Source organism: Podarcis erhardii (genome assembly GCF_964252035.2).
Source record: "Podarcis erhardii genome assembly, chromosome: 3".
NCBI lineage: Eukaryota > Metazoa > Chordata > Lepidosauria > Squamata > Lacertidae > Podarcis > Podarcis erhardii.
In genome coordinates, this window is record NC_138507.1 from 38,094,068 (window position 1) to 38,119,196 (window position 25,129).

Sequence of the window (25,129 nt, forward strand, 5' to 3'; positions counted from 1 at the left end):
AGTAGATTTGCTATTGCTTTGCAGAGCTATAGTGGTAAGTTCAGTGCTTAACGGTGTTATATAACACCTGGTCTTAAATGTAGCTGTAGATGCTGGGTGAACTTGCACACGCTCTGGCCAAGGATTGTGTGCTGAGGGAACCATAACATTTAGATCATGTTGATTTTTATGTTCCTGACGGTAGGCTGTGTGAACCAGCCTTTTCAGTTCCACAATAATAGAAAATTGCTTAAGAGATAATGCGTTTTTACTCCATGTTTGAGCAGGGAGCAGTTAAAAATTCGAAAATGTAAGTGCCAACTTATGCAATGTATGATGCATTTGCAATTTCATTGCAAGCATTTTCATGTTTTGCTTTCATGTTGTGTTAGTACAGGAATAATGTCTCTGCTGGCCATGGACTGCAGTGGGAAGGGCCAGAGACAGTAAGTGTGAGGCTTATATGTGGTTATGAATAAAACACTCCAGACTGTTCACAAGAACGCAAGCATGCAGTCCTTTTACTTCTCTGAAGCATGTTTCTACCACAGTGATGTTTTCACATGGATCTGTGTGTGAATCCTGGACTCATCATTTTGAGATTAATCCTGTGTGTACTTGACTCTTTATTATTATTAGCATAAGTGTTGCCACACAGAGGGGTCAGTGAGACTTACTTGTGATAAGGCAACACATGGGAAGATTTCCACGTAGCATGAAAATGAACACTTTCACCAGATCCACACATAAAAATATGCTAGAATTTCTGGTTTATCGTGACTTGCCAGGAGCAAATCATATTGCCAGTGTGGTGTAGTGGTTAAGAGTGGTAGACTCGTAATCTGGTGAACCAGGTTCATGTCTCCGCTCCTCCACATGCAGCTGCTGGGTGACCTTGGGCCAGTCACACTTCTCTGAAGTCTCTCAGCCCCACTCACCTCACAGAGTGTTTGTTGTGGGGGAGGAAGGAAAGGAGAATGTTAGTCGCTTTGAGACTCCTTAAAGTGAGTGAAAGGCGGAATATCAAATCCAAACTCTTATTCTCTTCTTCTCCTGCTTCATTCCTCCCCTGGCATGACCAAGATAAACAAAGATAAAGCCCTTGCCTTCCTGTTAAGTCCAAACCAGGATCATTGTTGCTGTTTTTTGCCACATAACAAGCCGCAATCTACAAGCCAGGAACAAATGCTGAAGACATGCCTTATGGTTCCTTGGGCGTTGATAGTTAAGGTTTTTGTTTCATTTTGTTGAATCTATATTTTTCTGTCCCATTTGGAACAGTTTTCTGTGTTCTGAAATGGTAATTATGTTTTTTATGACTGTACATTTTATTGTTGTAACCTACCATGAAATCTTACGGTGGAGAGTGGTTAAGAAATCTTATAACGACTTAAATGATGGCTCCAGGCTGGCTAGTGAAACCTGGGTTGTAATGGAATTGCAAGCCATTATCCTGGGGTCGGATGTAATGCAAAGCCAAGACTTCTTGGTTGGTTTATCCCACTCACACCTGAGGAGGAGTGAAGCAGAGTGCTCTGGCAGCGTTGCTGCTTCAGCATGCTCCTCAGCCCTGATAAATCACGATAAGCCAGAAACCCAGGCTCAGTATTCCGTGTAAACGCAGAATGTCAAACACAGACTGGTCCAGTTTTAACAGTGACAGCAGTTTGTCTCTCAAAGCTTCACACATGCAAACATGTATGTGCTTTATGTAGGTACACAGTAACCGCGTTGATGATTTGCTGAAATGCTGCATCAGGACGCACCCAAGAACAAGAAATGAACTGCACATTTATTTCTTAGCAAGCTATTCCAATTGCATGTTAGAAGCAGTTAGAAATACATGCAGATTCTAACTCTATCTAACACAGAATCCTCCTTAGAGTTCCTGGTGCATTGCATGGAGGTCCAGAAGCCACATTAAAGGACTGTAATCCTTCATCAGTGTGTTTGTTTGGTTGCCTAACATCTGTGGATTGTTAAGATAAGTTATTACACAGACCTGCTTTAGTTTAGATTAGTTTGGACCATGGCCCAGTATTTTCAATCAGGATATAATTCCTGCATGTTGCTAGATTGCTTGCTCCACATACTTCCCTACACAATATTTTTTCACTAAGCGGCTTTCTCACTGAAACTGTTATATCACCTCAAGGTTTGTCCCCCTCCCTCTTTGGAAGAAGGACTTTTGTCTCTACCCCCACCCCCTTCTCTGGACCTACTGTAGCTCAAGGCCAGCGGCCAAATTGCATGTATTAACTAAGCTCTGGAGCAACTCCTAAACAGAGATGGTAGTGTAGTCTCTATGTGAGTATAATACATATTTTGTTCATGTGTAATTTGTGGCGTGTGTTGTTGTATGTGTGTATGACAAAATGTTTTAGTTTTTAGCTCTAAATGATTGGTGTGTGTGTGTATGACAAAATGTTTCAATTTTTAAGTGGTTGGTTGTTGGCACAGCATTTTCACATATATAGGTGTTGTTGCTTTTTTAAAAAGTTTGTGTTTCTGTGTGTGGATAGGTGGTTGGGGTGGATACACATGTATATTTGTGCCATGGCTAGTTTAGTTATTTAGGACACATAGTTTCATCCAAAAGAAATAATCACAGTATGAAGCTGTGCAAGTGCATCAGTATAAATTGATATTCAGGAATGTTTCTTTTGAAGATCTGTGTGTTTCACATATGTTCCATTAATATCCAGAAGCATCTGTCAGTGTTATATGGAAAATTTATGTTATGGATGCATTGGGGAAGGATAAAGACTACAGCCCTAGGCATATTTACCTGGGAGTAAGCCCCATTGAACTCAATTGTGTCTATTTCTGAGTAGACGTGTGGGATTTTTGTGGTCAATCTTATTTCATATCAATAGTTTATAATTATACTGTGTTGGGTTTTGGCTTAGACAACTTTTTGAGCCCCCCCTCAATACAGCACATGGGCTCTATAAATAGCTCCACTAATGAACATTTGTTTCAATTTGCTAGTTTTGATTGGAAACACAACAGGGTGCATGTTTCGGTAGTAGTGAACTTGAGGACTTTTGAACATCTGTATCTAGGCTCTGGAGCTCAACCCACAGAAGTCACTGGCAAAGCTCCCAGCTATTTTAACAGAGCTGAATGATGCCCTTATTTTTCCATCTTTCCCTGAGCATCAGATGTGTTATGTTTAATTAAAACATTGGATTTTTGCTCAGATCTATTTTGACACATGCTATACACACACGAGAAGAACCTTACGACTGCTTGCTAACAGGCTTTCAAATTGATTTTATATGCACATTTTTATAGTGTAGTAGTGTTAACTGGTATTTTCATTTGTTTCTTTTGCAAATGTTCACTTTTGGAAGTGTTTTTTCTTCCTGTTTATTGTTGAAGTTGCCTCTATTATTTCACTGCAGCTATATTTTTGTTTGTTTTTGTTAAACCAAAACCGATTGGTCTACTGCAGGTTTAAGTTTTTGATGAGATTTTTAAAAATATTTTAACACATGAATGTTTTTTTTTCTTATAAAACCATTTCCTCTTGTGTGAAAAGGGAATGTGCTTTGTAATAAACACTTTTCATTTTTATTCTTTATACTCACAACTTAAATATTAAAACTAAAAGAGTTTAACTTTAGTAAGGTCTAATCCAGCATTTAACAAAAAATACACAATGAATCTTGGGATTATGTTAATAATACTTAATTTAGATATTATATGAACTCAGATATTTCATTTGCTTATTTTCTTTGCAGTATCTAAAGTTTCTTTATTCCTTGACAAAAGAAGAACTCTTTTTGGCTTCTTGCAATTACTATTGCAAGATTATTCATTTCCATTGTTGCTGAAACATTTTGAAATTTGGGGGGATGGTGGTGGTACTGGTAGGCACCTTATTACGTTTGGATATCAGTAACGTGTTAGAAAGTGTTCATTTTCTTTTTCCATTTCCTCCTTATTTGATTTATTACTCAATATGCAGTGTACGTCATTTTTGTGCTTTGCATTGATGCACAGCTATGCAATGTTGCTTCTTTTTCTAATTTTATGAAACATTTCTGTAAAATATTTAATTTAGAATTCTTTCTTAGAAAACTCCTTTAGTTGGATCCATACGTAGTCATGCTTAGAGTAGACCCTATGAATCAATGGGCCCTTAAAATATTAACAAAACAATTCTATCCATGTCTATTAAAAAAGCCCTACCCTACTGAGTTCAGTGGGTCTATTTTAGGCATGACTAACGCTGCATAATAACCCCTCTTCCTGAGAGTAAACTCCATTAAATTCAATGACACTAACATCTGAGTAGACATGATTAGGATTGCAGCCAATTCCTGGATCCAGCTCCTAATATTTCTGTTCATTTCCATGTTATTTTTCTAACAACCTGATCCCAATTATATTTAGGGGGAGGGGCAAGTGCCTATTATTATTAATATTAATTGGACTTACTTCCAACTAAGTGTGCATAGATTTGCTGTTTGACTCTTCCCATCCCCCTCCTCCCCCCCCCCCCTTTTTGCTCTTTTATTGTGTACAGTGCATGACTGCCTTGATCCCTGCATAATCCTTAGAGCCAGCATCTGGCCTTAATGTGCTGCTGTTCTTGACAAAAATATAAATTTAAAAATCTAGTGGTAGTGGCCCAGAAATACAATGTGTGCTTGATTTCATACCTTCCTGGGAGAGGATAGAACCTTTCTTGTGCTATGAATAATATTTTATCTTCTTAAACATTTGTCTCTTAAGGCAAGGCTTTTGTTTCTTTTCCTCAAATAAAATTTCAACAGTAATCATTTCACTATTATATTTGGACCATTGTGTCAGGAGAGAGCTTAGCCATAGGGTAAGGTTACCAATTTTTTTTCAATGAATCTGGGGACACTTTTAAACTTCAATGGATTTTGTATGGGGACTGATTTGTAAATCCGGGGACTGTCCCAGGAAACGGGGATGTCTGGTAACCTTACCCTAGGGAGCATTTGAGAGTGATGAAACCATACACAAGAGTAATGATTGATTGATTTTTGGATATGTGTCATTGGAAGGATAACAAAACATTCAGCTGCATTTGCTTACTTCTTCATTAAGGAGAGAGGGTTAGGGTATATCTGGTGGCCTAAATACTGTAACTCACCTCATATGTGAAGTGAACTTGGTTTGTTAGTCTTATTAAGAGCTGTTCAAAAACACAAATAGTCCCTTATGCTCAAGGAAGGAATTGGGATCCACTGGAAACTCCCACTGGAATACGGTGTGTGTGTGTGTGTGTGTGTGTGTGTGTGTGTGTGTGCGTGCTTTTTGCTATTCCTCATGCACCCACCTCTCTTGCTGTTCTAGAGGCTCCACTAAACTTCAAGAGCAAATTTTTGACAGACAAAGATGCAGAGGGGTTGGGGGAGGGGAGAGACTGGTGAAAAATGCCTCCCTTCTGCTGGTGGGGTGTATCAGTAGGGACAGGGAAAATTTTATTCAGCATTTAAAGCCGATTATACCTGATTCACGCTTTATAAAAATGTATACATTAGGGCAGGCTTCCTCAACCTCGGCCCTCCAGATGTTTTGAGACTACAATTCTCATCATCCCTGACCACTGGCCCTGCTAGCTAGGGATCATGGGAGTTGTAGGCCAAAAACATCCGGAGGGCTGAGGTTGAGGAAGCCTGCATTAGGGAGTGGAATGTGAAATAAAATGAATATATTCGTGAGAATAACATACAAAAATGCATTATGTTAGGGGAAAATGCTTGCAAAAACGTGCACATTATCAAAACACCTGCATACAAGGTTGTGTTTACTGGGGAGAAGACTGCACTGAAAATGCTGGCAAATTTTCATGAGGGTTAAAGAAGTAAATCCACATATTGCTGCAGAAATGTGAAGAATGGAATTTGAAATGAGGAACTAAGGGAACCAAAACTGATGGGTCCTTACATCTCTACCCATTAGTGGAACTTCATGAATAGGAGACTCCCACCAGCGGAGCCTTAGTTTCATTTTATGTGCTACAATTTTTTATGCTGTCCTTCTTCTAAGGCACTTAGGGAAACCTAGGAAGATGCTTTATACCAGGTCAGATAATTTGCCCATCTAGCCCAGCATTTTCTACTCTGATCTGCAGCACCTCTCCTGGGTTTTTTCATTTTCCATCACCCGCTAGCTGATGCTTTAAACTGGAGATGGCAGGGATGGAACCTGGGACATCCTTCATTCAAAGATGTGCTCTAATACTGAGCTTTGGTCCCTGCTCTCCTGCCCACCTCATCTTCACAACAAGCCTGTGGAAAAGGCCGGGCTGAGAAACTGTGCCCTGCCCAGTGCCTTTCGTTTCTTAGTGAGTGGGGATTTGACCCTGGGCCTCCTAGTTTGTAGTCTAGTCACTATACCATACTGACTCTTTGAGTCCTATTTGTATGTTCAACACATGCAATCATCACCATCACCATCACAATAATAATTTTTCATTTATATCCCGCCCATCTGACTGGGTTGCCCCAGCCACGCTGGGCAGCTTCCAGCATATACAAAAATATTAAACATTAAAAACTTCCCCATATGGGGCTACCTTCAGATGTCTTCTAAAGCTTGGATAGCTCCTTGACATGTGCTTGGAGGGCGTTCCACAGGTTGGGACCAAGAAGGCCCTCTGCCTAGGCCTTCATTTGAGGCAGGTGAGCAGGTCCATGCTTGCTTGCTCCATTACCACTGTAGTGGCCCATTGCGGTCCTTCCCTAATGTTGACCACGTGTTTAAGAGCATGCTTGCAGTGAGGCAGCCTGCCATTGTGTGTATAGGCTGTTGTCTTAGTTCCACCTCATGGGGATAGCCTGCTTGTATTGCAGACATCCTCCAAAATGCCCGACAGCATTGGGGAGGGGCCAGTGCAGGTTGTGCATGTTGTGGTCCTGCTTTCCTGCCTCCTGTGATTATCGTCACATGCCTTGAACACCCAGACGGTGCTTCAGAGTACTGATGGAACATGAATGTTTGGTGCAGCCAAAGCGAAACACGCAATTGCAATATGTTTGGCTGCAGCTAATCAAGAGTGGCCTACTCCACAAGCATGTCCTGAGCATGAACAGCAGCACAAACGTCACGGGAGGGAGGTTTTATTCTTCTTGAATGTTTAGACAACCGAGCCTTTCAGCAACTGAAGAGTACTTAGACTGTTATTTTTCTTTGTAACTAGGTTATGTGGGTATGCAACTTATGCCGAAAGCAACAAGAGATCCTAACGAAATCTGGAGCGTGGTTTTTTGGAAGTGGTCCTCAACAGCCACCCAGTCAGGACGGAGCACTGAGTGATACAGCTACTGGTGGCAGTTCAGATGCACCTAGAGAAAAGAAAGCGAGGCTTCAAGAACGGTCAAGATCTCAAACACCCCTAAGCACAGCAGTCACCTCCTCACAGGAAATACCTTCTAGTGGTGTGCATACTGACAGGAGGAAAGGCACAGAGGTATCCCAGCAAGCTATGGGCCTGGAACAGAAGCAGACTTCATCAAGGTCTAGAAGTGAACCCCCGAGAGAGAGGTAACACTGATGCCAATGGGCCTTGCCCATATGGGAAGAATTGCAGCTATAATGTTAAGCAGTGGAGAGTGGCATTATAAATATATAAAATCTCAGTGCACTCTGGCCACACTTTAGTGGTGTGCAGAGGGGCACGTTGTCAATGGCTTTGTATATATGCAATATGGGAGACCTTCCCCAAAATTTGCCCACCCCCATAAAGTGTCAGCAGGATTAATACTGAGAGGGATAGAGTAGGTTAACTGCAGTATCTACATGTCCTACCAAGTTGTACCGAAGGACAGAAAGGAAAACAGAGGAAGAGGAAGTTAATTGCAAAAGTAGAAGTTTCACAAAATACACATTTTCACCAAACTGACATTAATTTGGAATATAGAATTACATGCATGTATGTTGGACTTTTTAAAGGCACAAATCCCAGCTTCTGTATATGTGGATAATTAAAGTTAGTATTAGAAAACAAATTGTCCTAAACTGAAAATAATTTGATAATATTAATCTGTAAATGACACAAGGTGAATGAAACAACACTACATGAATATGCCAAATGTAACTCTTCTGCTGAGGTGGGATTTTTTTGTGGGGGGGACACAGTGGTGGTCTGTCACGTGAATATTTGTTGAGCTGAGTTGACTTGATTCATTAATGAAATAATTGTGAAATAGCTTGTGAAAGATGCAAACCTAAGCACGATTATGTGGGCTTCAGCATACACTGGATTGCACATTTGCATGTGAGACAACAGTTCTAAAGGAGGGGAGAGTATTCTTTGTGTATGGCTTACCTTATCTGTATGCTACTTGTCCATGGTGGACAATGTTCACACAAGCTCGCAACAAATTTCATCAGATTCTCAAAATACAGCATCAAATTTAAATAGGACAAAGCCAACTTCAAGTTCAACATTACAACAAAATTAACATTTGCACTTAGTTAAAATGTACCAAAAACAGAATTAAGATTAACTAGTTTTAGCGGGAAACCCCAAAACTAAATAACTGACTCTACACACACTGCTAGTCCTGGCTACTCTGAGGTGTAATGGCAGCCATTTTTAAATAGTTTGGGATCTTGAGGGCAGATATGCCCTGTCCCACATAACCGATCACATGATGTGGTGCATGCACACTATTTGAATGACAATGCCCATCGATTTGGGGGGCAGCTCCCTCAAATATTTTGTTGAGAGGGCTGAAGGGACCTCAGCCCCTAGGAGTTGGCTCCCGTGGTGTGAAGTAACAGCAGAAGCTGTTGACAGCAGAAGCAAAGGTTTAGCTGAATGGACCGTTAGTGTCCTGCATGCTCATATGGCTTCTTTGGAAGGTGGTACTGTAAAATAGGCAGGAACTTGATGCTCCATACTTGCAGGGAAGTTAATGGAATGCTTGGAATGCTCTGTTATTGGTCAATGGGATTGGGAATAATAACAGCAGCAGCAACAACAACAATAATTATTATTATTTATCGCGTGCCCTTCACCAGCAGGTCCCAGGGTGGATGAAACAATTTCAAATTTAGAATTAAAAACAAAGCAAATTACAGTCACAGGACTAAGGTGGGTCCTGAGAACACAGACCTCATGTGTCATAGACTAGAGTAAAGAGGTGCATCTTCATAGTGAAGAAGCCAGGTACACCTCTTAATTCCACAATTCATGGATTAAGGTGAAGTTTTTAGATCCGTTCTCTTGCTTTATGGGTAATCACACTTAGTGATACTGGTTTCTGATCAACTTTGGGCATTTCTTGCTCCAGGCTTTCAAAATAACACATACTAGCTGCAAGCAAATAAAAACTTTCAGAAGGGCTCTAAGACTTCTTTCAACAGATGCTTTCAGATTTGCGTCTATCTTCACAATTTCATTTGTCCAGATCCATATTCATGCAGTTAAGATTCATGCATTTTGAAATGTGACAGTCACTGCATAAATCCTTTTTTTTTTGCTCTGCTGAATGTTGCTGGGAGAGGATTCAGGGATTCCTTTGCTTACATGGAGAGACACTTACTGGCACAAATATTTAGACTCATGATGCCTTGGTCCTAAATGGAGGTTTTTTTAAAAATGACTTTTATACATTCTTCTTTACCTATTCCCAAATGGAAATTATTAAAAAAAAAAAAAAACTTGGGGATTACTGAAAATAGATTTCATTATTTTTCTTTTAGCACCTGCCTTTCTGACATGACAATAATGATGCAGGCGATAATTAAGTTCAAAGGCTTTGTGTAATCTTCTCTTTAATTTATGGGGAAGAGCTGTAGCTCACATGCTTTGCATGCAAAAGGTCTGAGGGCCAATTCCTGGTACCTCCAGGCCAGGCTGGGAAAAACTCCTGTCTTAAATGCTGACAGTCAGTGTAGATTATACTTAAGGAAGTGGACCATTGGTCTGGCACGATGTAATGCAGCTTTTTTTTATTTTTACTTACTTATTGCAATGTAGCTTGCACAAAATTGGGCTAGGGCACATGCCGTTGGTGTGTGTGTGATTTGTCCCCTTCGTTCTCCTCCAGTGAGAAAGAAGAGAGCCAGTGTGGTGTAGTGGTTAAGAGCGGTAGACTTGTAATCTGGTGTACCGGGTTCGCGTCCCCGCTCCTCCACATGCAGCTGCTGGGTGACCTTGGGCTAGTCACACTTCTCTGAAGTCTCTCAGCCTCACTCACCTCATAGAACGTTTGTTGTGGGGGAGAAAGGGAAAGGAGATTGTTAGCCGCTTTGAGACTCTTTAGGGTAGTGATAAAGCGGGATATCAAATCCAAACTCTTCTTCTTCTTCTTCTTCCACCCCTTCCCATCAGGAAGAAGACACCTGCAGGGTCTGAACAGAATGGGAAAGGAGGTGTAAAAGGTGAGCGCAAACGAGTGCCAAAATCCTCACTCCAGCAGGGTGAAGGACAAAGAGATGAGAGGGAATTTAAAGAAAGACGTGATGGTAGAAGATTAGAGAAAGGGAGGTCTCAGGACTATTCAGACTTCCCACACGATTTTGAGGAAGGCAAAGCTATAGATGGAGAGAAGCAAAGGAAAGAAGATGACTATCACACTCGATACAGGAGTGATCCAAACCTGGCAAGGTATCCCGTAAAGCCGCATCCCGACGAGGAGCAGATGCGCATGCATGCAAAAGTTTCAAAAGCACGGCATGAAAGAAGACACAGTGACGTTGCCTTGCCACACACAGAAGTTGAGGAGCCCGAGGTACCTGAGAATAAACTAGGAAAGCACTCACAGGTGCAAGGAACTCAGGACATAAAGTCTCGCCCGGATACTCAGAGGGCGTATGCAATAGAAAGAACAGGTGATGTAAGGATTTCTGTTTCTAAACAATTAGCTAACCATAGCCCACCAACTCCCAGGCATAGCGTGGTTCCTACAGAGCACTTAGAATCCAAAAATCACGACCCCTTTAAAACACAGAGTCGCCTAGATCCTAGCTCTGCTATTCTCAGTCGGAAAGCAAAGCGGGAGAAAATGGAGACCATGCTAAGGAATGATTCCCTTAGTTCTGACCAGTCAGAATCAGTGCGGCCGTCTCCACCAAAGCCCCATAGATCGAAACGGGGTGGAAAGAAAAGACAGATGTCAGTCAGCAGCTCTGAGGAAGAAGGAGCATCAACCCCTGAATATACCAGTTGTGATGACGTGGAAATAGAAAGTGAAAGTGTCAGTGAAAAAGGTAAGATAAAGATTTAAATATATATTATGTGTGTGGGGGAAATTGATCTAAACGTGCCTTTCCTGTCATAATTTACTGAAATTTTGTAAAAACAAAGGAGGCTGCGTTCTCTTTATAGCTTTTCCTATCATAGGGTTTCCAACCATAGTGCTTTACTCTGAGTCGTAACTAAAGAACAAAATATGCCCTCTGCTACAGAAAGCATCCTCTTCCCTGCCCTGATGAGTTTCTTCTGTCGGTTTCTGTCATTCCTCAAAAGGGCTCTGCTATGTAGATAGAATGCTTCAGAATGAAAACAACAGCTAGAGACTAGCAGCCCATAGTGATGTTTGCGCCCCATCTAATATAAATCACATTGTACAGCTATTCAAAGGAGAGCTTGTTAGATATTAAGCAGACTGCAGTAAACTGAGTATCTGAAATGTGGACAGACAGTACCAGAATGGTCTTATCTAAACACATTCCTTAGATGTCCCCACTGATTTCCCCACAATAGCCATGATCCAGCAACAAGAAAAAGAAGAACATGTGCCCAGATAGGGGATATAAGCATTTCTGCATTGTTTATTTGGAATGGGGTTAGTTTAAGATATGTGTTTTTCTGACAGAACCAAAGGTACTGTTAGGCAAGGTGAGGTGGTCTCTGCAAGCAGAAAAAAATTCAGCTTATTATTGCATTTTCTGTTTTGTGCATTGGCATGTCTTGGTGCATCTTTGCTCTCGAATTCAAATTCTGGTTTGACTATTTTAGAGTAGTCAACCTTTTCTCTATCATATGGTAAATTGCAGCTGCAATCTCATACATACTTACTAGGAAGTAAGACCTATTTAATAATTGGACTTGCTTCTTAGTAAGCATGTATAAATGCACTGTGTGTTTTACCCAGTACTATGGATTGCTTTGCTTGTGGTGTGAATAGTAATGGCAAACCAATGACATTGAAATAGAACTTCCCTTTAGGAAATTTCTAAAAATGGTTGGATGAGTTGATGTGATGTCATGGAATGTTCACAACAGTTCCATCTGACAAGGGAATTAAGTTGTTCTGATGCCCACAGTCCAGCATCTGTGAGAGAAGGGAAGTTGTCAGTTTGCCAAGGATTGAAAACTCACACAGAAAACTCACTCACAGAGATTAGCCTTGTAGGGCCAGCTGAGGACTGGACAGAGACCTAAGAGGTGGGGAAGCTAAGCTGAAGGGAGTAGGGAAAATAGTAGGGATGAAATGCCATGGTAGGGTCCATTAGGAAAATGTTGCCTTTATATAAATCTTTAGTGTGATGATGGCTGGAGTGCTGGTAGAGTTCTGTTTGCCACACCTCAAAAAGGGTTTCCTAAAAATGGAAAAGGTTCAGAAAAGGGCCAAACCAAAATAATCAAGGGGTTGAAGCAACTTTCCTGGTAAAGGAAAGTTTACACTATTTGGCACTTTCTAGTTTAGAAATAAGTAAAGGAGGACATGAGAGAGGTGCATAAGATTATGCATGTTGTGGACACAGAGTTACATTTTCTACTCCTCTCATAATACTGGAACCCAAGGCCATCCACTGAAGCCAAATGTTGGAAGGTTCAAGACAGTGGGTGGGGGGCACTTCACATAGCGTACGGTTAAACATGCTAGAGATGTCCACTAACGTTGCAGTGTCCACCAACCTGGATGACTATGAAAGATTAGACAATTTTGCAGGGGAATTTTTTTTGTCAATGGCTATAAGAATGATAGTTATGTTCTACCTTCACTGTTGGAGGCAGTGTATCTGTGGCTGGGAATCCCAGATGGGGAGAGTACTGGTGTGCTTGGATCCTACTTGCATGCTTCTCATCTGGCATCTGGCTGGCCACAGTGAGAACAGGATGTTGGGCTAGATGGTCCTTTGGCCTCACCCAGCGGGAATGTTCTTAACCTGAAGGCTGGTAGAGAATGCAGACACTGTGTAGAAGGGAGAGGGGGAAAACCACGTTGCTCTCCTGGCAGAAAAGGTGGAATATAAACATAATAATAACAGGAGTGGTTGGTGAGGAGGGGCATTGCAGAATGTGGCAGGATATTTTTAGTTTTTCAAGTATAAAACATTTCCATGTAATAGGTGTTTTATGCATGCTTCTTTCTTTACATTTTTTTCTTGCCCTTGTAAACCAGGGTCATGTATTATATCAAACATACCATACAGGGGTAGGACAGGCAAAATTAGGCAAGAAGCATTGCCCCGTCATGTGAGGTGAACCTGAAGCTTCACATTTTTAGCCATTTCTGGACCTGTTTTCTTCGTTTCAATAAGCACTTGAAATAACTAGTTAGTTAAATCACATTAATTGTCTGATTTCTCCCAAATCATTGCTCCGTCATTGCCTTTTGTGAAAAACTTCCCACCCACTGGTTTGCTGTAGGAGGGACTAGCAAGATGTCTTCATCTGTGTGATTGGAGCATGCCATGGTTCATTATGAGGAAAAGCCAATCAGAACCTTGACAAGTTATCAGTAATTCTTGAACTGAAAAAAGTAGAAAATCAGAATGTTGTGAAATGTTTTTCATGCTTAGAATGATTTAATAAGCTATAAAAAGAGGTATATATTTTTCCTGCAGCTCAGGAATTGTTTTCTTTTAATGGCATCAGTACTACATAGAATTGTGGAGCTGGAATATGTAGGAATGCAATCAGAATCAGGGCAAAGACCAGATTTTATTGGATATTTTTTATGTGATATATGAACTCCTTTTTGGAGTTGGTGTTAGAAATAAATAATTTAATGTAAATATGTAATTTTACAAGCACAATAGGAATGAATTGGTTCAAATTAATCCTCTAGTTTTGCTAAACCTTATGCTAAATTGGCCACTAGATGGAGTCTGTGCAATTTAAGTTTCATCTGTCATTTCCCATAAATATTTTCTTAAGTTAGCTACTGAATATTTTATCTACAGTTCCAGAAACATCTGCTAATTCATTGCCAAATTTCATAAAAGCTTTATCGTACCAGAGACGTTTTTGATATGCAATTTCCAACAGCAGTTTTAAAGTCTTCTGATTCTGTACTTATATGGAAATAGAGTGTAGTTTTATTCACCAGTATGAATTTGAAAAATTCGTTGTAAGGGAGTCATATAGGGAGAATACCTCAACTCTCTTATCATTCATGCTATTAAGAAAGGGCTTGTTTTATATATCTCGTGGATGATAAAGCTTCGTGAGTTAAATGTTTTTCCTGAACCAAGAACTCTGGCTGGAATATGCATTTGCAGTGTTTCAAAAGGTTGGCCTAATTTTAGAGTAGTATTCATGGCACGTGGGGGGTTATAACCCTTTTTTGGCCCATGGGCATATTTGACAACCAGAAAAAAAGACTAGGGACCCTGCAGCTTTCTCCTCCCCAGCTGCAATCTACCTTAAATTGACCCCTCACTACAATTAGGCTTGAAAAAACCTCCTCTGTTAGCTAAAGGAGGTTTCTTTCCACTAAGGGAGCGTGGAGGTATGGTGTCCCATTGGCAACCAATGTGTTAGCTGATATTCCAATGCTTTGAGTAGCTGTATCAGGAACTGTGTATAGTAATAGTTGCAGGTAGGTAGCCATGTTGGTCTGCCGTACTCGAAACAAATTAAAAAAAAAAATTCCTTCCAGTAGCACCTTAGAAGCCAATTAAGTTTGTTATTGGTATGAGCTTTCCTGTGCATGCACACTACTTCAGAGACACTGAAACAGAAGTCAGCAGACCCTTATATATAGTGAGAGGGTGGGGAGGGGGTATTACTCAGAAGGGTGGTGGGAATGGGTGATTGGCTGATAGGTGTGGTAAACCTGTTGATGACTGTTAACGACTGCAATTGGTCTTGCAGGAAAAAACAAGGGGTGAGATGGCTAAAGATAGCTTTATCATGTATAATGAGATAAGAATCCAATGTCTCTATTCAGACCAGGTCTCTCAATGGTTTTAAGTTTGGTAATAAGTTGCAATTCAGCAACTTCTGCTTTGTCACTATGATGCCACAATTTAGGTTTCGCTCACAGACCTGAAATGGGGCACCAGTGAAGCAATGTGTTGTCAAATCTACCGCACCAACAGTACCGAAATCATATTGAAATACTCTTGACAGACTGGAATAGAACTGTAGCCATATCTCTATGAGTTCTTACTGACAGCCAGTGCTAGACCTTTGTTCTTGAACTTTGCTGGATAATAATTAAAGAGAAACAAAAACCTTAATCAAGCACATTTTAAAAGTTACGCTAGTGATGGCTTGCTTTGTTATCAACTTCTGCCCTTTGTCACACATTTATCCTTGAGCAGCCAATAGGAAGCATTGGTTGAGATAGGAAAAGAGATACCTCTGAGACCCACCTTGTGCCTTCCCAGTACCACCGTGTAATCCCTATATTCCTAGACCTGGGAAAAGGAAGTTGTGACTAGTCCTTCCAAAGCTCAGCACAGTACAGGATGTATCCTCTAAACCCATGAGGGCCGTAAGGTGGTGGTGAGAGACAGGATGTTAGGGAAGCAGCGGTTTAGACCTGTGAACACAAACTTATTTGCATTTAGGTGCTTGGGGGAACTGTCACAAAGTAGAAACTGTTGATGAAGCCATATTTTTGCCGTGAAACACAATGTGCCTTTTATTAATCGCCTCAGCCTTAGAACCACAAACTTGGAAGGAACCCCACTACTGCGGCATCCCCAAAAGGGTGGAATTCCAGCTTCAGCTTAAAAACTTCCAACAAAGGAGGGTCCACCACCACCTGGGGCAATCCGTTCCACCGTCAAACAGTTTGCACCATCCAGGAGTGTTTCCTGATGTTTACTCTTTTATTGTTTAGTCGTTTAGTCGTGTCCGACTCTAAATATTGTTTATTCTACTTAGAACCCATTGGGTGAGGTTGAACCTTCCAGAGCAGGGGTGGCCAAGGGGGTGTCCTGCAGATGTTACTGATGGGAACTCCCATTATCCCTGGTTACTGGCTGTGCTGGTTAGACTGACTGAAATTGTAGTCTGTAACATCTGGGGGGCACCATGTCGGCTACTTCCTGCTCTGGAGCAACAGAAAATTAATGTGGTCCATCACCTCTCTCAAAACTAGGTAACCACACTTCCAGTAATGAGGATATGGGTGGTATGTTCAGAACCTTTGCTCTGCTTGCTTTATGAGAAGAAATGAAAACATTAACCCATATTGTCCAGATTTCCTTTATCTGTGTCATCACAATCCTAATCGTAGCTTGGCCTAGAAAATTGTGATGAGGATTAGGATGTGTTGCTTGTGGCAACATTAGAGAAGTATTAAATATTATATAAAATCTGCCATTTGTCTTCTATAGGGGCAAATCAGGTCAAAAGAAGAATAAAAGCACTTCTGTGGAATGAAATTTGACCTAGTGCAGTCAGCTTACTCTCTGCCCTTCTCCTGTCTCTATGACCCCCCAGGTCAGAGTGTGAATCATTTGGAGTTAGGTAAAATACATAGAAAAATACAAAATAATAATAATAATAATAATAATAATAATAATAATACCCTTGATTATATTTTTCAGGGTATCTGGTTTATTAAATTTTCTTTTTAATGAACATTAATACTACAATATTCCTAACAGACATGCAGAACCCAAAATATATTATGTTCCATGTCCACCCTGATTGCAGTATTTTCATTCAGGCATCAATTAAACTGCTTTAGCCATTCAGTTGTTAGGAGTTTACGATGGGCTGATTTGAGGGTGTTGGTAATGATTTGTGTTTCAAATGCTCCATGGTTTCTGGTAGATTTTGTAGTAATTTCACAGTGCTGCTGGCTCAGATGTCTACCCGTAAGTCAGTGGAAGTCATGGCCTTGGGGTGGGGCTCTCCATATAGTTTTGCAGCCCCTTCCTGTACCTGGTCCCGCTTTGCACAAGTAGTACATTAAAATATTTGTAGTGTCAACTAACCGCTACCATTGTGTTAGTACAGTGCTGACCTATAGTACAGTATATCACTGAGAAATCTGTAAGATGTTATAAAAGGTAAAAGTAAAGGACCGCTGACAGTTAAGTCCAGTCGCAAATAGCTCTGGGGTTGCGTGGTCATCTCGCTTTCCTGGCCGAGGGAGCCAACGTTTGTCCGCAGACAAACCGGGTCATGTGGCCAGCATGACTAAGCCGCTTCTGGTGAAACCAGAGCAGCGCACGGAAACGCCGTTTACCTTCCTACCGGAGTGGTACCTATTTATCTACTTGCACTTTGACGTGCTTTCGAACTGCTACATTCAACTGCTTTATTCAACTACAAATATTATTTTGTCTCTCCCTGCCCCATCTGCATGGGAGACAAAACTGCTGCAAAGGGAAGAGACCTGTGCCAGCGCTAAGAAAATCTCCATCTGCCTCTTTCGACTCACTTTCTCTCTGCCCATGGAAATGCCCCCAGTTTCCGGAAGAAGTGGTCCATGTTCTGTGAGTGCCCCTTGGCAGTTGCCCAAGGCTTGTCTCGGTCAGCAGGTGAGAGCAGCATCCAGTAAACATATGCCTTCTGGCCCAGCTTTAGCTGCTTTTGCCTTTGGATCAGGCAACCTGAAGAACAACTTTGCCAGGTGGTGGGCTTCTCTTCTTTCTAACCCAACTCACACATTTCTGTGGTGGCCTCCTATCTGTGAATTAAGGGTGGGTGGGTCAGGTTTAATTTGTGTTGTGCCCGTGTTTAAATTGCACAGCAAAAACTCAGTCTAAATGTACTAAAGAGGAAGAACGGCTGCCGCATTGTTACTGATTGCATTGATACTTGTGCTTCGAATAGCATTTGTCTGTGTCAAGTACTGGCAGATAAAACATTTATTTTCCCACCTCTGTGGGCAGGGAGCGGTGTTTTGTTTGGGGGGTTTCCCCTCCCCCCCGTCAGACTGTCTCGTGGAGTCTCCTAAAACCATTAAGGATTCTCCGTAGCCAGAGAGGCTCTTTAGCATTGCACTGAGCATGTATAGATTAATGCAGTAATCAATGCTCTCTCCACACTGCAGAGATTTGTATTGATGGCTGTGGCTCTTGTGGCCTTGTTTGGTGTCACTGTTGTAGAGTGTTTGACATTGCAGAATAATTTGGCATTGGCTCAGGAGACAAGGACTACAGGGACTTGTCTTATAGACCTGGCTTTGTACTGATTTGTTTTTTGGAGGGGGGTTTCCTCTCTCCCCCCCCCTCTCCACCCGTTGCGGTTACGGCTTTGCTACAGTCGCAGGCTGGAATTCAGCAACCTGCTTGAAGTCGGTTCTGCTTGTTTAGGTGCTCTGAGCTGAAGCTGCTATGTTTGCTGGTTTCCTTCAGTTTCTTCTCCATACGGTGTATTCAGGGACAGGTAATCTAATAGTACTGTCAGAATGGGAGGCTGTAGATGACTGTAAAATATTATTGCCAATCAGTCTGAGTTTTGAAAAGGTTTCTTCTGGTGGTGAAGTACAAGCATAAGGATGGGGGGAAGAGATAAAAAGAGCCATTTTTCTTGCTCTTTCGGGGGCGGGTGGGTTCCTTTATCTTTCATAATACCCATTCCTGATTTTTAAGTATATAACTGTGTTTTTAAAATATAAGCTGACTTTTTCAACCATAAATATGTGTTTAGATTTTTTAAAATTTTATTTTAAAATAACCTGTCTGTAAATGTAATTCTGGACAGGGTAAATCTCATTTAGCTATAAACAATATTGCACGTTCAAGAAAGTAATCAGATTTCAGAGGTTTTGATGGTCAGGGAACATATAATCATTCAGATATATTATTTTTAGCTAATCTGTTTGGCAGAAGAGAGTTGGTGTGCCCTGCGTCTCCTGAGTCGTGTTGTGGTTAGTAAATTTCATAGCCTTCAAATTGCAATAATGCAGCCTGTGTATTATCATATAGTATGCTTTTGGATTTATTTATTTTTAAATACAATGTTCCCAGTTGAAAGCATTGCATTTCAGTTTTAGGTATTCATGACTCTAATCTTGAATGTACCGTATTCATTTTTTGGCACTTTATATAGCAAACTGAACACAGGGAAGAGAAAGCAATCAACAAATTCTAGCCCAACCAACTTTGGTTAGCAATATCATGTTTGCCATAAAAATAATGTTGTGAAAGATAAAGCGTCTGAGCATGTTTGTGAGAGAGAAATTGTATAATAGAGTACACATTCTTGAATGCTGCTGTTAAAGTATCATTGTCATTAAGAATTAGGGACTCCATTTAATATGTCTGAAGTGAAATGGCACAAATAACAATGAGAGAAGGTATATTGTTTGCTCTTCAGAGGGAGAAATCTGTGCCTGAATGTGAATTTGTGCCAGTGCTCCTTCTTGTATGTTGCTTCCTGTCACTTGCAACCATACTCTTGTTCCCTATATATTCAGGCTTCATCCTTTGAGGCAAGGTTGACAACATATTTGAGTGGGCTGTCAGCTGATGCCTCTCCCTCATTGGCAACAGGGAGGCGCTAACTGGTGATGCCAGTTGGGGGGAATGCAGGGCAGGATTCATGTGGTGAGCTCTACCACAATATGTGCCCAAGTATGCCAGTTTATGGCACCAGATTTGCTTTGATGAGTATGCTGGCTTTGCACAACTACATACTTGCACACACCTCCTTCCATATTCACATGCCCTTGCACTAAGTTCAGAGGGGGAGGACCTGCCCATGATCCCACTGTTAGCCGAAGTTTGTAGGGTGGGGTGCATGAGACGGCCTTCTCTGTGGTGGCTCCCTACTTCTAGAATCCTTTGAGGTGTGTCTGGTACTGATACTACACTAACATTTTCATGTCAAGTGAAAATGCAGCTCTTTGCACAGCCCTTTGGGAGGGGATGAGAAGTGTGATGAGTCACTTGGCCATGATAGTATCTAGCTTGTTTCAGTATTTTTTTTCTGATTCTTTTAATTATAATTTTAAAAGTAATTGTATATATAATATGGTTTGTTGTTTTTTAATTTTATTTACTGTACTTCGTTTGAATGAAGGTGTGGTTTTGTTCTGCCCTGGGACTATCTGGTGAAGAACAGATGATAAATGTTAAAACTAAATAAATATGCATAGCCTTAATTTGATCTAGCATGTCAAAAAGGGGAGGAACTTTAGGAAAGATTCTGCAAGTTCAGCAACAACCCTAGCAAGAAAGCTCCCTAAACTATGGCTAATGTTAACTGTGGTTTGATTAAGAACATAAGAAGAGCTTGCAGCCAGTGGCGTAGCGTGGGGGGTGCAGGGGGTGCCAGCCGCACCGGGCGCAACATTTTGGGGGGCGCACTCGCAGCTCTCTGCCCCTACCTGGCTCACTCCCGCTTGCAGCGGCAGCAGCAGCAGCCTGGCGAATAGGGCGCGCGCGCGCAGGGCGCACGGAGTGGCAAAGGCGAAGGAGACGAGGCAGAGGCTGCGGGCTGGCGGAGGAAACAGGAGAGATTCAGATTGCAAGCAAGCCGGGACGCTTCGTCGGCTTGGGGAAAGCCCTGCGGGGGCCAAGGGCACGCGCCTCGCTTTGCTGGGCGCAGAGGTGGGGAGGGAAGAATCTCCACCCCTCTCTCTCTCCAAAGGGGATTTACACCAGCTGAGCTGGGTTTCGCCTCCTCTGCCACGGCCTGGGGACAGCTCCTCGGAGGAGAAGGACGTTGGGGAGCGCAGAGAGGAATCGGGGGGGGGGGCGCAGCTCCAGCCATTGCCCATCGCCAGCAGTGTCCGTGCCTCCTTCGGGGGGCTCCTCAGGGGGCTCCTTGAGGAATCCGGGCAGCAGGATCTTGGAGACGCTTTGCCTGCGAGGCAGCTGCCCACAACTCCCGGGGCCAGCCCGGGCAGCCAAGTGAGACCCCTGCTTCTTCAGAAATTTCTCCAAAGGCTTCATCCTGCCGACGGCAGTGGGGGCACCCCGGGGCTCAGCTGGGCCCCAGGACGAGGGCCCTTTTCAGCTTAGGCCAAAATTGGGGATCAGGGGCGGCGCACTCTGCGTGCCTGTGGCGGGGGTGGAGAGACGTGCGATCAAGAAGGTGGCAGGGAGCTGCCTCTTTGGAGAAGGGAAACGTGTCCTGCGTTGGGGAGGGGGGATGGAGCGGGGGCGCTGCTCTGGCCAACCTTACCGAGCGTGGAAAGGCTTTAGGGGGCGGGGTGCGCGGGGTCCTGCTTGACTCTCCCTGCAGGGGGAGTGACCAGAGGCGCCTCCGATGGCTTCGCGTCCTGACGCCCTCCTGAAGTGGTAGGCGGCGAGAGGCAGACAGGTGGATTGCCGTTTACTCTTTGGCCACGCCAGAAACGTGGCGAGCGGGCGCAACATCTGGGGGTTAGGGTTAGGGGGCGCAAATCCACGGGATAGGGGGCGCAAATTACTTGCCTTGCCCCGGGTGCTGACAACCCACGCTACGCCACTGCTTGCAGCATGATGCCAATGGCCCATCTGGACCAGCATCTTGTTGTCAGCTGGTAACTGGATGCCTTGGATTATTAGTTTCATAATGCATTGTTTGGAGTTGGCTTGTTTCAAGCAAACCATAGTTAAAATTAAAATGGCCAATCTATGATGACATAGGAAACTGTGGTTAATCTAAAAATTAAAGCAGGTGCATCCAAAGCAGATTGGGGAAGGGTAGGCTTACTCTTGTAATATTAAACTTTAGTTTAACATAAGGGTTGGCTATGTACTTGTACTGAGCTTTTGATATCAACCATGATATATATATATATATATATATATATATATATATATATATATATATATCGCCCAATGACAAATAAATGTGCCATTGATGCTGATGCTGCTGGTTGTTGTTGTTGTTATCCTCTTCATCATCTGTATTACAGCTCCGTAAAGTAGTTTGACATTATTAGCCCCCTATTACAGGTTTGGGTGGGGCTGGGGATAAGAGATAATGAATGAGCTGCTTTAGACTAACTAATGAATTCATGGCAGAGGTAAAGCAGAGTCTGCACAGTTTGCATTAGTTGATAATCAACAATAGCAGAGTGGCTAACAGTGCAATCCTGTGCATGTTTACTCAGAAGTAAGTTCTGCTAATTTCAATTACCGTAGACTTATTAGGTAAGTGTGCAGAGAATTGTGCTCCAGCTTGTCTTTACAAGGAAGCATCTTCTTGTACAGAATCCTGATCGGTATTCTAAACTGCAATCTCTGCGAACTGATTATTATAATTCATTTGTTGGTCATCATTGCATAACACAGAAGCATATACGGTACATCTCTCTCCATTACTTCACATCATGTACATTCATTCATCTTTTCTGTCTACCCCTTTTACTTGTGTGTCATCTCAAGTACATTTCCAGTTTTGCCTCCATTATTCAAATTAATATTGTGTATATATACTACTACATACCACACAAAATTATTTTAACTACTATCAATTGCTTACTAGCACAGCTATGTGTATGTCACTTGTTGTAGCTTTGGTTGCTTCTGTCTCCCCCAAATAGTGAGATGTTGAGAGCAGTTTTACTGGAAATTGATTATGATGGTGTGATATTTCTGAGTTGGATCCAGCTGAAGTTAGCTGAACTTGAGTTCCATTGAAATCAGTAACACAAGTTAGCCATCATTAAGTGCTATTGATTTAAATAGGAACTATCTGCAGCTAACTTTAGCCTGAAGTACAGTCCTATGTATTTGCAAATGTACACATGTAGGCCATATGGGAACCTGGAGCAAGCAAGCAGCTGCTCAAAATTTACTGCAGTTGGAAATTGTGGGGTTGACACAATCAAGCTTGTGTTTATAGCATGCAAATAGAATGTGTTGTTTTATATGTAGAGGGGTCCAAGGTTCAACCCTAGGCACCTCCATTGAAATCATCTCAGGTTACAGGAAATATGGTACCTGAAATCCAGAAGAAATACTATCAGAATGGAGCTAGATAGGCCAGAATAAATAGCCCAGTTCTGCTTGATGAAATGAGTTATATTGGGCCATGGACTCATCTTTCTCTGATATGACTGTGAGGAAGATTTTGGTTTCACTTAACTGTAGCTTAAACCCAACAAACTGGTTAATCGTAAGCATGGATTGTTTGAAACCAGCCAGCTTCAAAGCATGGATTATGAAGCTGGCTTGTTTTATCAAACCACAGTTGACATTAATCATAGTTTAGGATTTGGATGACCCACTAAACTCTGGTTAATCTGAAAGTGTAGCAGAAGCTTCTGATTTCCTCCTTGTGCCTGTGCTGAAGGAGAGAATGAGAGCATCCACCCCTGGGTAGGAAGACTTGACTCAGTCTGGTATTGCTAAACTATGATTTAGCACACGTATGGGGAAGCTATAGTCTTCTATATGTTGTTGAGCTACAACTCCCATTGTTCCTGACCATGGGCCATGCCAGCTGGGTCTGATGAGAGTGATGAGAGAAGTCCAACAACACCTAGAGAGCCATAGGTTCCTCAGACTTGATTTAGGATGTCATCTGAATGTGGCCAATCTGAAGTATCTCCTTATATGCTAGCAACATCAGCATCTTGAAACACTGTAATATAGAAACAGTCTTAACAAATTATAAACTCAGCCAAAACATAAACTCAATCATCATGCAAGATCTGCAGTTGAATAGGGAATTGTATATTATTGTTGTTATTATTATTATTATTATTATTATTATTATTATTATTATTATTATTTCTAATTCAAACACTAAATTCAGTTCAACTCATAATACAGTTAATGCATTTCCTTCAGAATACATATTTCATTTCTTTCCTTTCCTATATATTCCAGGTGATTTGGATTATTACTGGCTTGATCCTGCCACGTGGCACAGTAGGGAGACATCTCCTATTAGCTCGGTAAGAAATATGCCAAATTGGTCTATTGGATTAAATTAAAATAAACGATTATTTTTTTTATTATCATTATGGTGTTGGTTGGTTCTTTTATGGAAGCCGCCCAGAGTGGCTGGGGAGGCCCAGCCAGATGGGCGGGGTATAAATAATAAATTATTATTATTATTATTATTATTATTATTATTATTATTATTATTAACATGATGATATGAAAAAAGACTGTGAGTTGTTTTTATGAATAATCACAAAACATCTTTAATAGGTAGGATATTTTTGTAGAAAATCTACTCCTTCATCCAATGAATAAACTTAATAGAAAAATGGTATGTTAAACCATAAGGAGTTGTGTACTTTGTCTTGGATCGTAAGTGTGCCTACCATTCTAAGTACTATGCTGGAGACAGCAAACAGTTTAAATAACCAGCATAGGCAAAATGCGGTCCATTGATAACTATAAAAATAGATGCCCAACACTTTTATTACATCGGGGAAAAGAGTGTGGCTTACAGACTTGATTTGTATGCATAAACAGGAATTTGCTTCTCCTTGTTTGCTTATTTTTAATAGCATCCTGTAACGTGGCAACCATCTAAAGAAGGAGATCGCCTAATTGGTCGTGTTATTCTCAACAAGAGAACAACTATGCCAAAAGAGTCAGGTGCATTGCTGGGACTCAAAGTAAGTACTGTGGAGGTTAGGCTGTAAATTCATTCCAATATATTTTAAAGGTTGGCTGTGGCCTCAGCGAGAGAACTAAGTGACGGGTGGTGTCTCCTCCTCAGGGTACTAATCTTATCTTTGGTTTTTGGACCTTGTGGTAGGAAAAGAGGAAAAGGATGCTGTGAGCCAGTCCGCACCTTCCCAAGTATGAAAATAGAATCATGAGCCATAGAAATATATTTGGCATTTCTGCTCCTTTAATGTCTGAGGCAGGGGCCTGACATAGATATAATTTGCAGATAGGCATACATTAGCTCAGCAGCCTTTTCTGACCTTTCTCTTCCTCCCTGTGAATTCCTAATATAGACAGATGAATTCCAAACTCCTTTCCAAATAGGGGAACATCTCCCTTCATTAAGAACAGTGAATGCATATTAGGTTGCCAGTTCAAATAGCCATGGACTGAGCAGGTTCAAGCTGGCCATAACCTTTAATTAGAGTTTAATGGGAAGTGGAAAATA

At 41.7% G+C, this 25,129-nt stretch overlaps 1 protein-coding gene across 50 annotated transcripts in view; it reads left to right on the forward strand.

Annotated features, from left to right (window-relative positions):
• Positions 1-25,129, forward strand: part of RIMS1 (regulating synaptic membrane exocytosis 1) — a 241,493-nt gene that overhangs the window by 105,257 nt on the left and 111,107 nt on the right. For 46 of the 50 annotated variants that reach the window (XM_081856705.1, XM_081856738.1, XM_081856722.1 and 43 more), the window contains 5 exons: positions 7,163-7,506; positions 10,304-11,181; positions 18,927-18,983; positions 23,884-23,951; positions 24,516-24,626. In XM_081856705.1, coding sequence (XP_081712831.1) covers positions 7,163-7,506; positions 10,304-11,181; positions 18,927-18,983; positions 23,884-23,951; positions 24,516-24,626 — 1,458 coding nt within the window. The remainder of the gene's footprint in view (positions 1-7,162; positions 7,507-10,303; positions 11,182-18,926; positions 18,984-23,883; positions 23,952-24,515; positions 24,627-25,129) is intronic. The other 4 variants (XM_081856727.1, XM_081856752.1, XM_081856708.1 and 1 more) reach the window with 1 other exon arrangement.